This window comes from Rhinopithecus roxellana, chromosome 7 (genome assembly GCF_007565055.1).
Source record: "Rhinopithecus roxellana isolate Shanxi Qingling chromosome 7, ASM756505v1, whole genome shotgun sequence".
NCBI classification, from domain to species: domain Eukaryota; kingdom Metazoa; phylum Chordata; class Mammalia; order Primates; family Cercopithecidae; genus Rhinopithecus; species Rhinopithecus roxellana.
Window position 1 is genome coordinate 79,910,068 of NC_044555.1, and position 15,863 is coordinate 79,925,930.

Sequence of the window (15,863 nt, forward strand, 5' to 3'; positions counted from 1 at the left end):
TTGATTTAATTAGGTAGTGATCTCAATCTGTGGCTCTCAAACCTCTGAGAAGCTTTAAAAAAATCCCCATACCTTACCCCAGACCAATTAGGACATAATCTCTGGGGGTGGGATCCAGGTACCAGTATTTTCCAAGCTCCCCAGGTGATTCCAATGGGCAGCCGAAGGCTGAGGACATGTCATCCATCTTCGTTAGCTTTTGTGAGACAAACTGCATTGTGAATTAACTTTCTGTATCTTAAACTTACTCAACCTACTACTACTTGTGTGGTGGGAGTCACAATGCAAAAAACATCTCCCTAAATTACCCCCTAAAGAAACCCTGAGTGCCTACTTAGGGGTTTTATCAGAGTGATATGAACCACTAGGCCTAGTTGGGAGGCATTTTGATAGGGCAGAAAGAACATGTTGTCATGGACCAGGGTTCAGATGCTGGCTTTGCCACTGTGTATCCTCTGATGAGGAGCTTAACTCCTCAATGCCTGTGTTTTACTTATGTGCAAAATGAGGATTCTAACCCTTGCCGCCCAGGACTCAGGTAAGGATTAAAAGATTACAAATGGATGCTGCCCTGAGCAAAGGAAACATCATTCCCACCTTGGAAGGAAGGCCCATGTTGCTGGGACATAGGCAGGGATGCCGCCCAGGATGCCCCACAAGTACATCAAAGCCATCAGTGGGGCGAGTGATGCGCTCACAGGAACATCCCCCTCATGTCCTCTCTCCAGCGTCCAGAAACATAGTCACTACCAGGCAGTGAATTTAATGGTTCAGGATCTCTTCTCTTTGTAGGATACAACTGATGCAGTATGTCATCTATGGAATTGCGTCCTTTTTCTTCTTGTATGGGATCATTCTGTTGGCAGAAGGCTTTTACACCACAAGTGCAGTGAAAGAACTGCACGGTGAGTTTAAAACAACCGCCTGTGGCCGATGCATCAGTGGAATGGTGAGTGTGAACCTCTGATAACAGATTGTTTGATTTACAACCAGAGCCATGCCTTGATGTATTTCCTTGTATTTGGCAAAAGCTACCAGGTATCGAGCATGGATGGAGGGTCCATGACACAAATATTGGCCTTACCAATTTAGAGTTAGGACTATAAAAACCTTCAACATGTTATTGATAGTAAATTAAAATCTATGGCTGGTAGAAATAAATCAAATGTTCTCATCAGTGTAAAAGTGAAAAGGGTGCTGAAGATTTTTCAAATGCCAGGTTCCCACTATAGAAGGAGATAACTTCCATGTGGTCTCAGTGCTCCCCTTTGGTTGTCTTTAAATATGGATCATGGCCATAAAGACATACATGGACTATGGAAAATCGTCCTGATCCTTCTGTAAATACTTACCAGCACCTGCTGTATAGAGCGCCTATCTGGGCTTTGCTAGCCACTAGAGATGCAAAGATTCAAACACAGCCTTCTTTCTCAAGCAGCTTATAGTCTAAGACAGGGGTTAGCAACTATGGACTGTGGGCAAAATTTGGTGTACTACCTGTTTTTGTACAGCTCAAGGCTAAGATTTTTCTTTTGAGATGGAGTATCACTCTGTCTCCAAGGGCAGTGTCACGATCTCCACTAACTGCAACCTCTGCCTCCTGGGTTCAAGCGATTCTCCTGTCTCAGCCTCCCGAGCAGCTGCGATTACAGGCGCCCGCCACCACTACCTGGCTAATTTTTGTATTTTTAGTAGAGAAAGGGTTTCGTCATGTTGGTCAGGCTGGTCTTGAACTCTTGACCTCAGATGATCCACCCGCCTCAGCCTCCCAAAGTGCTGGGATTACAGGCGTGAGCCATCATGCTCAGTCAAGAATTTTTTTTTTTTTTTTTTTTTTTTTTTTTTTTTTTTTTTTTTTTTTTTTTTTTTAAGACAGGGTCTTGCTCTGTCACCTGGGCTGGAGTGCAGTGGTGTGATCATGACTCACTGCAACCTGTCACCGCAACCTCTGCCTCCCGGGCTGAAGCAATCCTCCAGTCTCAGCCTCCTGAGTAGCTGGGACTATAGGTGCACTCCATCACACTCGGCTAATTTTTGTATCTTTTGTAGAGACAGGGTTTCACCATGTTGCCTAGGCTGGTCTCGAACTCCTGGCTCAAGCTGCTTCCCAAAATGTTGATTATAGGTGTGAGCCACTGTGCCTGGCCAAGAATGCTTTTTGTATCTTTCAGTGGTTAGAAAAAATGAGTATTTCATGATACATGAAAATTATAAGACTGACTAGTTTTGATGATCCTAAACAACGTTTGATTGGCACATAGCCATGCCTATTCATTTGCACATTAGCTGTGGCTGCCTTCATGCTACAAAGCATGATGCAGATTGGACCAGTTGCCACAAAGTCCATACGTGACCTGCAAAGCCTAAACGGTTTTCTATCTGGCTCTTTACAGTAAGATAGCATTTGCTGACCTCTGGTCTAGAGGATGACAGATCTTAATGGGTCATTAAAAAACAGGGTTCAGAAGTGCTTCATCACAAAAGAAAATGGTCCTTTTCCAAGAGGAAAAGGCTCTCCATTGAGAGCCTAGGAGGGGAGGAGGGGAGAAGTATTTATGGAGTTTGATTTTTGGCACACTGAATTTCAGTTTCTAAATGGAATTGGCAGCCTGGTGCGGTGGCTCACGCCTGTAATCCCATCTCTTTGGGAGGCCTAGGCGGGTGGATCACCTGAGTTCAGGAGTTCGAAACCAGCCTGGTCAACATGGCGAAACCCCATCTCTACTAAAAATACAGAAATTAGCCAGGCATGGTGGCGCATACCTGTAGTCCCAGGGATGTGGGAGGCTGAGGCAGGAGAATCACTTGAATCTGGAGATAGAGGTTATGAATGAATGTAACAGTTTTTCCAAGGACAGCAGGGCTGCAAGAAGGGGACTGCAATGTGGGAAACTCTCCTTTGGAGTCCACAGGCCTGGCCACGTCACAGGGGCCTTTTCCTCAGCCCCTCCCCAGCTCCTCCCCAGCTCCTCCCCAGCCCCTCCCCAGCCCGGACTGTCCTTTTTGCTCTCTCACATCAGCCGCAGGCCCAACTCCACAGTCTCTGTTCCACACCACACCTGCCCCTTCCAGGAGAAGCAGCACCCCCAGGAAGTAGTTGAGCAGAACATCATCAGCCGCATGGATCCAGATGCCAATCTTTAGGTTTGTCCAGAATGACCATTTGTGGGACTTCAGAACGGTCCAGCCGGGCTTAAGCTCACATGCCCACCTACCCTTCTCAAGGATAGATAATAGTCTTGACAGATAGTGTCATTTGATGTGATTTCAGAAAAGCATGTTCTGAAAAGAAACTACCTACAAGGATGAAACCCATCACTCCAATTGCTGAACGATTTAGTTCTTTACCAGTTTGGACCTCCCCAATCTCAAATAGGATCCTCATTTCATGTTGGTTTTTTAAGATTCAGTTCATAGAACAAAGGAGTAAATTAATTTATGAGTTTCCGAGTAAATCATATTTCAATAAAGCTGTTAAAAAATACAAAGAAGAGACTACTGTACAAGTCAGGGGAATGGTTACTTTTGTGGGGGAAGGAGGCAGCTGTTAAATAAAATGCCTGTGAAGAGCAGAGGGAAAATAGCCACAAATAGTGGGAATCCTCCTCCAAAGGAAAAAAAGAAAAAACACCCCCTCACAGCTTTAAAAATGACAGCTTTCCCCCTCACTTCTACCCATCAAGTTTCAAAAATAAAAGAGGTCTAGTTTCCACAGCGCACAGCATTAAGTCATCCACTGCCTGATGTTTAACATTTTTGGATCCTTTGAGCATTGTTCGGGACACAGTACATGGTGGAGAGGAGAGGAGCTTCTACTTGAGCCAGTGGCACTTCACCTAGAGATAGGGACACCATGAGGGATCCCCAACCCACCTAGCATGGCCTGCTTTTAGCTCTTACGTCAGATTTTTTTCGAGAAAGTCCTGTGAACCCAAAAGTATCTGAAACAGGTATCAGCCAATTTAGAAAGTTTATTTTGCCAAAGTTAAGGATGTGTCCATGACACAGCCTCAGGAGGTCCGGACAACATGGGCCCAAGGTGGTCGGGGCACAGCTTGGTTTTATACATTTTAGGGAGACGTGAGACATTAATCAATAAATGTAAGATGTACATTGGTTTGTCCAGAAAGGTGGGGACAACTCGAAGCAGGGAGGGGGCTTCCAGGTCACAAGTAGGTGAGAGACAAATGGTTGCATTCTTTTGGGTCTCTGAACAGCCTTTCATTGAATATACAGTTCACATGGGAGAGGAAGGTAGAGGAATAGTCACTTATAGCTGGTCTGGCTTGTTGAAATGACAGGGGAGAGGAAGTAGTCAGATATGCATTTGTCTCACATGAGCCTCAGAGGGATGACTTTGAGCTCTGTCTGTCATTTGTCCATGAGGGATTTCCCTGTGGGCTGTGAGGGAAGTATGTAGCTTTATCTTTGTGCTATCTTGTTTAGGGATAGAATGGGAGGTTTGCCTGTCGCAGTTCCCAGCTTCACTTTTCCCTTTGGCTTAGTGATTTGGGGGTCCAGAGATTTCTTTTGCTTTCGCAGTCCTGTGTGGAAGGCTTGTGCCCAGGAACTCACTGAGGAAGCAGCTCTAGACGCTGGAGGCCACCATGATAGGGCCAGCCCGCAGCAGGGCCCTCTGGTGGGGGTATAGTGGCCTTCCGTTTGGACTCCTGGCCTCTGACAGAAGGGAAGGCTCACTGAAGCCAAGAACCAGCAGCTCCCTCCTGCTCAGGTCCTGTTTTCTTTTGAAGGGAAAGAAACCTAGTCTGGAGCAGCAGTGGGAGGAAGTGGGAGGTGGAACTGCTGAAATCTGCTTCTCTGAATATTTTTGGAGATGCAAATGCTTCCTTGCAGTGAAAGGGAAAGTGTCTTGTTTCTGCAGTTTCCTGGCATTGTGACCATCAGGAGGTGGCCTCCAACTACCCAGGTATCTCCGGCGGCGCAGAAAGTTAGTGGGGACCATCAGGTCTCCACCATCAGCTTCAAAATAGAAAAGCCAAACTAGCACTCCACACCCTCGCCCACACCCTCTGTAGGCGCGCCTTCTGAGAACACAAATACCACGTTTTTGAGGACACCTTACAAAGCTCTCTGAAAAGTGGTCAAGGCAGAGGAAAGCCAAGCAACAGGATTCTATTCTTCCTGGAATCGCCCATGACAGTGTGTGGGTGAACACCTGAAGCTTTTTCCCTAAGCCACTGCTTTGCTTGCAAAGCTGCTGTGAATCTTAGAGACAAAAGAAAACTAGAGGAAAATGAGAATTTTATAGATCGTGCATTAAGCTTGTGTTCGCGATTATTTGAAAGTTTTGGTAATTTTGCAGAATCAGGAAACTAGAGAAGTTCTTTTTGAGAGAGGGCTTCTTGTGGCAATTGCTATTCTCTGTGAGCCAACCTGTTATGAAAAATAAAGGTAACATTTGAGAAATTAATATGAAGTTATAATTCAGTGGTATATGGAATGCATCCAGAATCTATCCCATGTTATGTAGGATGTTCTGCATTTTCAGAATGGATATTTAGAAAGAGCACCTCTTGAGAGGCTGCCATTGATCAGCTCTGTGTCCTTGGACGAGTGAGATCACCCCTTGGGGTCTCCTGTCCTTGTTAGTTAAGGGTGACCCGAAAGGCCCTGACATTGCTTCAGGCACTCCAATTCTAGATCTTCTAGCTCTGGGGAATGTGGCTGGCTCTTACTTCCCCTGCTCCCTTGTTGGCTCTTCCTTCTTGCTGCCAATGCCGGGGTGAGGGTCCCCACAATGTGTTCCACAGGTCAGTATTGGGCCTGAAAATGCACAATCCTTCTACTCAGGGGACACATCTGCCTGTTTCAGTGATGACTGTCCTTCCTCTCATTTTGGCCTAGTTCGTTTTCCTCACCTATGTGCTCGGAGTGGCCTGGCTGGGCGTGTTCGGTTTCTCAGCGGTGCCCGTGTTTATGTTCTACAACATATGGTCAACTTGTGAAGTCATCAAGTCACCGCAGACCAACGGGACCACGGGTGTGGAGCAGATCTGTGTGGATATCCGACAATACGGTACTTCCAATTCACCCCTCCCCCAATTAATTCATTGTCCTCTTATGCATATGTCTGGACCTAATTATTACATGAGCATCCTTTTAATTGTCATGATCTGTTTCATCCCTTCTATCAGAGTAATTTTATACTTTTCCCTTCAATATGCTGTTTTCTGGGTGGAAACATCAGGGAGGCTTTTAGCTTGCTAGGTGTCAAGATTTCGTTAGGTTTTCATATTAAGTGTGTAGTAAAAGAAGCTTTTCATAATATGAAACTACTTTATAATGCAGTTCAATCAAAAAAGACTTCTGGATCTCCACTATAAAAAGATTATATTTTTTCTTTATTTTCAGTTTTATAACATCCAACTTTCCATTCAAAATAATATTGCACACATTGTGTAATTCAATTAATTTGCACATCCAACTCCTCAAATCTGGTCTTTTTAAAATGACTAACTGCTTAAACTTCATCTGTACTGAAAAATACATTAGATCCAGACATATTTTAAAGTCATCAGAATATACTCTTTAAAAAATCATCGTCAGCTGTTGGAAACGAGTTCAAACATTTTCTAATGAGTGAGATCCTTACAATAGGGATCTAAGGTTGGTTCATTGTGACAAGCCCCAGAAGAGACCAGTGGCTCCTCCTGTCAATTAATTTGGGACTTGACTTTGCTGCTGAGTAAGAGAGGGCAGCATCCTAAGGGAGGAGTCTAATTACTGCTTCCAGCCACGATGGAAGGAAATCTTTTCCTGGCAGAAACAACCAGGGGGTGGGGGGAAAAGCTTTCATCAGAATTGAAGAGGAAATGACTGTCCTTCCAGAGCTTTTCTGAAGAGAGATGACTATTTCATTTCTGCTGTTTTTCTCATGTGGCTTAGTCTCAACATCTTACCTTACAACACAGTACTACATTTGCTTGAAACTATCCATCAGACTAATCTCTTCTCACAATGACCAAGGCTGAACAACACTGTTCTTTATGATAGAGCTAAAAACGGAGCCTAAAGTTGGCTGTTAAAGTATTTGTAAATTAATATCTAAATGTATATCATTCCCCTATTCCTTAAAAATAAGTGTTTTGCCACAAATTTTTGGTAATCAGCAATCATCTTTTTAAATCCTCTATATTTGCCTATTTATTGTTATAGTTAATGGTTTCACTGACAATTTGGGGCAATTTCCCATGCTTCTGAGGTATAAAGATGTACTCTTGGCCCGTGTCAAGGATGAAAGGAATAAGGACTTTTCTTCTTCTAACACTCCTTTCCTTACCTCCTAGGAGTGTTTAAGCACAAACTTATGCATTAGAGGGGAAAAAAAGCAGCAGCCCGTTGGACAGTTGTCATTGCAGAGGAGCCTCAGGGTTACAGTGAGAGAGAAATCAGACTCTGCTTGTCCCACCCTCTAGGGTAAAGGACAGTAGTGTTTTTCTTTTTAAAAATTTTCCAGCCACACGTGGTGGCTCACACCTGTAATTCCAGCACTTTGGGAGGCTGAGGCGGGTGGATCACGAGGTCAGGAGTTCAAGACCAGCCTGGCCAAGATAGTGAAACCCCGTGTCTACTAAAAATACAAAAATTAGCCAGGCGTGATGGCAGGCACCTATAATCCCAGCTACTCGGGAGGCTGAGGCAGAGAATCGCTTGAACCCAGGAGGTGGAGGCTGCAGTAAGCCAAGATCATGGGAGTCCACTCCAGCCTGGGTGACAGAGCAAGACTCTGTCTCCAAAAAAAATAAAAAAAAAAAAAAATCCAATTTGATTTTCAATCCAAAAGTATTTTCTAATACATTTATAAGACATAATAAAAATGAATATAAAAACAAAGTACAAATCCAGAGTTTTTTATTGGATTTCCACAAACATAAATTACTCTGTCAACCTGTAATTTGTTTCCGAGTGTATACTTGCAGTTTTGGAACTCCTGGCAGACCACTAACAGAGCTTGGACAGCAAGGCCACAGACCACAACATTCATGAGGAAATGTATTTTGACCTCAATGTGATAAAATGCTTTATGAGGGGGTTGTCCTGCAGTAACTATAGGAAAGGTCTGGCTTTGAAAATTAATCTTTACAAATATGAACTTCCAAATATGAACCCTCACTGAATAAAGCACAATTTGTAGGGGAAAAAAATATCAGGCTGTTTAGATTTCTTATGAACTAGTTGGCTTTGCTTTTGGCCTACTGTTCAAATGGGGCTATTTATTCCAAAATGCTTGTTCTGCAGACAGCAGATCCATCAATTCTTAATGAAGAACATAGCCTACAATTACACTGTAACTGGCATCCAAAGTGGTGGGGTCTATTAAGAACATGAGGCACTGTAGTTTGTACTAACATCCTATTGGGGTTCATTTTACAGGTATCATTCCTTGGAATGCTTTCCCGGGAAAAATATGCGGCTCTGCCCTGGAGAACATCTGCAACACAAACGAGGTAAACTCATCACAGTTCAGAGGGCTCATAAGAATAACCCTTGAATATTAGGCTGAGAAAAGGGTTCTCCTAGCTATAGAAAGAGGGAGAGAGATAATTAAAATGCTATTAAGGAAAGCTCCTTGTTTAGACTCTTTAAGATTGAGTTATATGTAAGATTGAGCTATATGTAACCATCACTATTCAGACATTTTTGACCTACAAAAATGGTCACTTCATATGGTCCAACCCATTTGGTGAGAATCTTTAAGAAGTGGAGAGCTTTTCCTTTGGGCAATAATTTAGAGGTGAACCCAAACCTACAAACCTAATAATATATCTAGATTCTTCTCTCACCTCTTCAGAAAGATTTTCAAAGTAGAACACCTGTCATAGAACAGATGTAAGTTAATTTTCATAGAGGAGTCCCTCTATTTCATAGAGGAATTTGTGTATATACCCAATTTTTAATAAATGAGGCCACAGTTAATCATTTATATTTCTGGAATGACTTGGCTACTTCTCTATTTCTCATTCATTCTTAATAGGGAGTGTGTCCTAACACTTTGGTTTAAATTGTCTCAGCCCTAGAACATTCTTCGGTCATTGGCTTGTAACTGTTTATACAGGAAAATTCTTAAATGCATTCGTAGGTGCTTGTATATTTAAGAAAATCCTGGCAAGCTTTTAAAAAGCAGTGAGTTACAGAAATAATCAGCTCCTACCCTATCCAACTTGTCAATTTGTATATCCATAATATGCAGTGGCTTGAAGCAGGGGCTCTCCACCTTGGCTGCACCTTTCAGCCATCAAGGCAGCACTATGTTATACTGATGGCTGAGGCCCAGCCCCTAGGTATTCAGATTTAATTGATTTGGAGGGCAGTCTGGGCATCAGAAAGTTTTTAAAGCTCCTCAGGTGACTCCACCATGAGGCCAGAGCATGAAGAGAAGGCAGGCCTGTGCCCAGTCTTGCAGAGAATAGCTGCAAAGGAGACAGATGAAGCAGCACCCCAGAATGAGTGTAGGTCATTTCATTACACATCAAATGCTTATGTTGGTGCCCTGTTCTTTTGTAGTTTTACATGTCCTATCACCTGTTCATTGTGGCCTGTGCAGGAGCTGGTGCCACCGTCATTGCCCTGGTGAGTAATGGCCCCAAGACCACCCTAGTCTAGCCTCCTCCCTCTAGCCTCTAAATGACAGATTTCCCTTCCAGCTTTTACCAGCCTATTGAAGCCAATGATTCTGGCACTCAACCTTGGTTAACTGGCGCCTGTGTTAACTTACCACATGTAGTTTGCAGGAAGTATTAGTTGGCTGCCTTGGCACCAATTGTAGGTGATGTAATTTGGACTCTGGAAAGAAAAGAGGGTATCAACACCTATCAGCTAGGCCAAGCATATTATCTTGTTGCACTGAGCACTTAGCTTCATGACTTCAGTCGCACACAAATGAAATGCTCACATGAGGCATTACCCATTTCTCTTTGCCAAGGATTAATTTACAAGTGGAAATATACACATATATATACATTTATATAGTCACTCTCATACACAGTAGCTATGTTCCATAAAGTCACCTCAAGCACTGAATTAGCAAATGCTGGACCACTGCTCCTAGGGGAAATACATGGCTAGGTTCCTGGAAGCCTCTGGTCACATCATTTTCATCAACCTATCAACACATAAGCTTGTTTTGTGTGTTTCTGTGTAAAATACACCTTATTTAATATATATTGTTGATTAATGTTGAATTCATGGCCAATAGCACTATCTCTATTTCTGAATGAAGTTTCTCTAATGAACATTTTCTCTGGTCAGGCAGTTTGCAACCTTCTTGCGCTTAGGGACTCTAGACAGCACTGCAGCACTATGCTTGGGAGCCATTTTAAGCAGCAAAATCACCCACAAAAAAATGTTAAAAACGTGGCACTACATATATTTCAAGTATACTTATTTACAGTCTGAGAGCTGAAACAAGAAGGCAGAGTGTTGCCTTGTTCAACCTCAGCTAGGAATGTGCATACTGGGCAACTCAACTTTCACTGCTCTGCACATGTCTGCTAATAACTGCAAAAGAAGTGCCTCAAGTATTAAGGGTTACAAATGAATCTTAGCAAGCAGGCAGTCACAAATACGGAATCTACAAGTAGTGAAAACCAACTGTATAAACACACGCTCTTATGTATGTATATGTTTGTACACATGTAATTTTGGAGGGCTTGGTTTGTGATTTGAGGAAAACCAACTAAGACTGGTAGAGGAAGGGGAAAATCTCAGCTGCTTGTAAATTAGTCATTCCCAGTTTTTCTGACCATTAAATCATTCCTTCCCCTTAGAATCTATGAAAAAAAACCACCTGTAAAATCATAAATCATGGGGGTGACCTGTTCTTTTGGTTGAGCAACAGGTAGGAAAGATAACTGCCTGCTGCTGAGCACGTGGTTTTGGAAAGATGAGGGGATTAAGGCATTTAGCTTCATCCTTCTCATGCTGTTGACCCAGCTGTCTGTCCTGTTATTCTTCAAACACATCCAAGTACTTTTATTTTTTTTTTTTTTGAGACGGAGTCTCGCTCTGTGGCCCAGGCTGGAGTGCAGTGGCGCGATCCCGGCTCACTGCAAGCTCCACCTCCCGGGTTCCCGCCATTCTCCTGCCTCAGCCTCCCAAGCAGCTGGGACTACAAGCGCTCGCCGCCACGCCCGGCTAATTTTTTGCATTTTTAGTAGAGACGGGGTTTCACCGTGTTAGCCAGGATGGTCTCGATCTCCTGACCTTGTGATCCGCCCGTCTCGGCCTCCCACAGTGCTGGGATTACAGGCGTGAGCCACCGCGCCCGGCCCAAGTACTTTTAATAAACTTAGGGAAGAACCAATGACTTACATTGTACATATGTGATGAGAAAAAGTTTGTGTGTGCTAGATAGGAAAATTGTCTCTTGTGATTTTAAGTGAGGAAAAAAAAGAAACACCTTAGACTATGAGCAGGCACCCGTCCCCACCCAAGTTTAGAAGTGTCATGGCATTGGCCCTCACTGCCTGTATCTTACTGTCCTGTTTTGTTCTCTTCCACCAGCTGATCTACATGATGGCTACTACATATAACTATGCGGTTTTGAAGTTTAAGAGTCGGGAAGATTGCTGCACTAAATTCTAAATTGCATAAGGAGTTTTAGAGAGCTATGCTCTGTAGCATGAAATATCACTGACACTCCAGACTAAAGCAGAGTCTAGGTTTCTGCAGTTTTGTTACAGTAATTTGTAAATAGCTTTAGTAAACTCATCTTGCATGGTAGATTAATAAGATGACTTACTGTACATGAATTACACAATAATGAGATCTGGCTATTTCCACATTTTGAAAAGGATTCAGTTATTTACTGACACTGGTGAGCATCCTCTTTAAAATAATGTTCTCATACTTAAACTTTAGAGAGCAATATCTTTAAATGAAGTATTAACACTTTGAAATAATAACATTTTGTTATTTTTGATTGCTTGATAACCAGTTTCAATGATGAAAATGAAAACAAGTGCTGAAGATGAAATGGATTTAATCTGGATTTTGTTTTGTCACACCTTCTGGAAAATACTTTGCAAATATGTTCTAAATTTAAAACAATTTTTTTATGATCACATGGTTCACCACTAAATGACCCTCAAATAAGCCAGATGAAAATTTGAAGAAAAAGGTCACCCAGTTCTCTGAAAAAAAGGATTTATATGTGGATAGTTTTTTTTTCCCCCCCTCACAACACAATCATTCCTTTAGAGCCCACAAAATTGGTAACCTTAAATTGTGTGTTTTGGTAAGTAATAACTGTTTCCTCATAGCTAGTTCTCAAGCTGCATGTAAGATTTTAACGGGAAGAGAAACTAGGTCTGGACCTGAAGGTCTCAAATATGTTGAGAAGGAGGTATGAACTATAAGGAACTTGAGATGTAGATTTATTTTGCAGGAAATACAAGGAAAATAGGAAAGAAGTGTTTGCCGCATCAAGTGTAAAGAATGATACTGAGGATTTTTGCATTTTATGAAATGAAATGGCATTTACAAAATGAAAAGTGTAGTTTCACAACTAAATTTTGTTAACAGAGAGACTGCATGCTTTGCTTATAGTTCTTAATTTTGGTTTTGACATTCACTTAATTTTTTCCATGTTAAATATGTAGTTTAATTATTTACTCAAAATAAACATTGTTCATGCTTTTAGGCCTTTGGGGGAATTGATTTATCTACAGGTAGAAAATGTCTTTGCACACACTACACTTATTTCAACTATACAATGTGCTCCCGAACTTCCGCATCAATCTTTAAAATTACTCTCAAAATGGTTAAAAAAAAAAAAAAAAAAAAGCACCCTCTTGTATTTCATTTTTGCTTTTTCTTAACAATACCTTTGGCCATTTTTTTTCCAGTTCACTATGTTTGTGTACTAACTTTTCTTCAGCCTTTTAATGCGAAGCCAACTAGTAGAGCATGCTTTCAGGATTTGACAGCTCTGCTAGTAGAGCGAGTATTAATACAGAATAACCTTCGCCCCCTTTAAAGTCAAGTCCGTCTAATCTAACTAGCGCCTCGCTTTGCCTTCTCACATGCTCACTAGCCATCATGCTCACCCTTCTCTTCCAGATCCACTTCCTCATGATACTGTCTTCTAACTGGGCTTACTTAAAGGATGCGAGCAAAATGCAGGCTTACCAGGATATCAAAGCAAAGGAAGAACAGGAACTGCAAGATATCCAGTCTCGGTCAAAAGAACAACTCAATTCTTACACATAAATATTTGCCAGAGTGTTTCGACCGACGTATTTACAGCTCTGACAAATCATCAGACAGCTGCTCTGCAGTACAGATGTGTATCCCACCAAACTAATGTAGATGTACAAACACTTCACTGTCTGTCTCAAGCTGCTGGGATGTATCTCTAGGAAAACCTTCCAGTGGGTAAATCTTTTTCTTTAGAACAAATATTGGAGGTTTCATGTTAGCCATTTTAAAAGGCAACACTTTGACAAAATGATCGTTCATACTTTGGGAATCTGTGGTGGCATGTTCACATTTATTGCTAGGGCAATTCTACCAAGACACTAATGGAATATGTCACACCCCTTGATAGGGACCTGTGACATGCCAGCATCAAGGGATAACACCATAAATTCACATATATGCCATCTGTCCTCAAATAAGTATTATCTACATAGGAAATAAAATGGAATTGATGGAAAGTTCCATTTCTGACAGCTGACATTAAGCTTTGGATCAAAGATAATGTGATTCTTATGACTGACTTTTCAAATTAGCTTTTCCCTCCCAAGTCCAGGACCCTTTAATTTCCTGAGTCAATCAGAAATATATTTTTCAATAATGCTAAAATTAGCTACAATTCTGCTGACCCTACTATTAAAGAATCTGGATTCTGGACTCATTGACAAGCTTTCCAGAAGCAATTTTGTAACAGATTTCATGTTAACAAAATACTGATTCAATTTTCATTATTCTTGGGAAATGTCAGCTCTGCCTTAATGAGTATTTGCTTTAAATTTCTAAGAATTTATATCGTAACTAGAGACCCAAATCTTTCACAGAATTTTGTTCCATAAATGTTTTTAATTAAGAAGTGTTACCTTATTAAAATGACCACCATTCTAAACCATTTTTCAGTGGTCTGGATACTAAGTTTACAGTTTCATACCAACTATCTAAAACCTAATTGCAAATTGACCACAGACCTCTAACCTCCTGCTTTTACAGACTTGAATACTTAAGTAATTTAAATTAGGGTTGGTATTTCATTTTTTCTTATCTAAATCTTAGTTTCCTGGAATAATAAAGTTTGATGTTCAGCAAGAAAACTGCTTGAGTTTAAGCCATTTTCAAAAGAAACTTGCCTTCTACATTATTGTGTTCCAGAACATTAAGTGACTGTAGGTACTGGGTATTAGTGATGGTAAACTTTGTGTTGTTCTTTATGAAATGATTCATATTAACTGTTGGGTGCATCAGTGCTTTTCAAAGGGGCTGCTTACTATAGGGTTAACTATGTATATTCATTGTTAAGAGTTAACTTGTGGTAGGGCTGTTTCCTGGATTTTATAACATATACATGTGCAGAAATGTATTCAAATGAAAGGAAGCATACCTTTATTAAGATGCTATTAAAATTGAACATCAAGTATAATATTTCATTTGGATTCTTTTTTTGGTTAATGCCTAAAAATGCCTATTTGGGATTTTTTTTTTTTTTTTTTTTAATTAAGAGAAGCTCTCTTCTGTGTAGAACAGTTGTTCCAAAATAGCTTAGTGTTTTGTTTTCCTGTTGCATGACAGATTTAACTATTATTTCCAGCAGTGGAGGTGCTGTCAGAGTCCAGTGTTCTAGAAGAGGCAGTGTCTAAAGCCTAATTTTACTTTTCTAATTCTGGTAGCTATTACCAGGAATTTTTGGAAGTTTTGTTTAAGTAGTCTAATATTTTTTATGTAAAGAGCATTAAATTTTGCTATGTATAAATTTTTGTAACCTAACAGTGAATCAATATTTTCTATCAGTGCCAAGGGCTTCCTGTAGTTCTATTCAAGTGTTACAATAAATATTTGTAGATAATAGTCGATACTTGTGTATGCTTATTTTAAAGATCTATTTAGGTGGAAATAGTTGTGGATGTACTAAGAGTAATGAAATAAAATTATAGCTTCATTCACTTGCCTTTTTACCATACATAAATCCCATCTTTGTCCTCAGTATGGTGTCACTTTTGAACAATGTGCATAGTCAAGATTTCACATTGGTATGGAAATCAAGTCTGTGAGTGCTGCTTGGTTTATTTCTGGCAAAAATCTTTTCAGCAATTTCAGAAAATATTATATAATCCACTGGGCTATATTGGGCATAAAAGTGCCACTAGCACTTCTGTAGTTCTCTGTGTAAATTAAGAATTTTTCTGAGTAGTTTTTCAACAAATAAATGCCATCTACCTATAGGATCAACGAGGCTTAAACTTGAGCAAAGTAGAAACAAAATAAGAGCATGTGTGTAATTTTTCAAACCAAAGGTACAAAAGTCTATTGGAAGATTTATTCTGGAATATAAAAAAACCTAGTTCTAACAGTTGACTCTCTAGAGTAGCAGAGCTAAATATGTTACTTAGGATTTTATTTTATAATCTGTTTAAACTCTTATCTGTCAACATGATTATGCATTTGGATTCTCTGCATCTGACCTTTCTCAGTGAGGCCCAGCCTGTGTCACTATTGACACATGGCCATTCCTAAATGAGGTGCTGACTCTAGATCATCACCCTTTGTTCACGCATGGCAGGAGAACAATCAGGAGCTCAATTCATGTGCTATTTGTCACACTACTTAGTATCTTCTGTTTAAGTAGCATTTTGTGCAATTAAGTCACATGAGTCACC

The 15,863-nt window shown here is 40.9% G+C and overlaps 2 protein-coding genes across 13 annotated transcripts in view; one reads left to right on the forward strand and one right to left on the reverse strand.

The window, feature by feature from the left end:
• Positions 1-15,145, forward strand: part of GPM6B (glycoprotein M6B) — a 175,028-nt gene extending 159,883 nt beyond the window's left edge. For 3 of the 6 annotated variants that reach the window (XM_030934210.1, XM_030934209.1, XM_010354064.2), the window contains 5 exons: positions 793-949; positions 5,866-6,037; positions 8,395-8,468; positions 9,526-9,591; positions 13,081-15,145. In XM_030934210.1, coding sequence (XP_030790070.1) covers positions 793-949; positions 5,866-6,037; positions 8,395-8,468; positions 9,526-9,591; positions 13,081-13,230 — 619 coding nt within the window. In that variant the 3' untranslated portion in view covers positions 13,231-15,145. Of the gene's footprint in view, positions 1-792; positions 950-5,865; positions 6,038-8,394; positions 8,469-9,525; positions 9,592-11,523 lie in introns of all 6 variants that reach the window. The other 3 variants (XM_010354063.2, XM_010354065.2, XM_010354061.2) reach the window with 1 other exon arrangement.
• Positions 7,856-15,863, reverse strand: part of OFD1 (OFD1 centriole and centriolar satellite protein) — a 44,648-nt gene continuing 36,640 nt past the window's right edge. For all 7 annotated transcript variants that reach the window (XM_010354059.2, XM_030934204.1, XM_010354058.2 and 4 more), the window contains one exon: positions 7,856-9,804. The gene's annotated coding sequence lies outside the window, so the exon portion shown is untranslated. The remainder of the gene's footprint in view (positions 9,805-15,863) is intronic.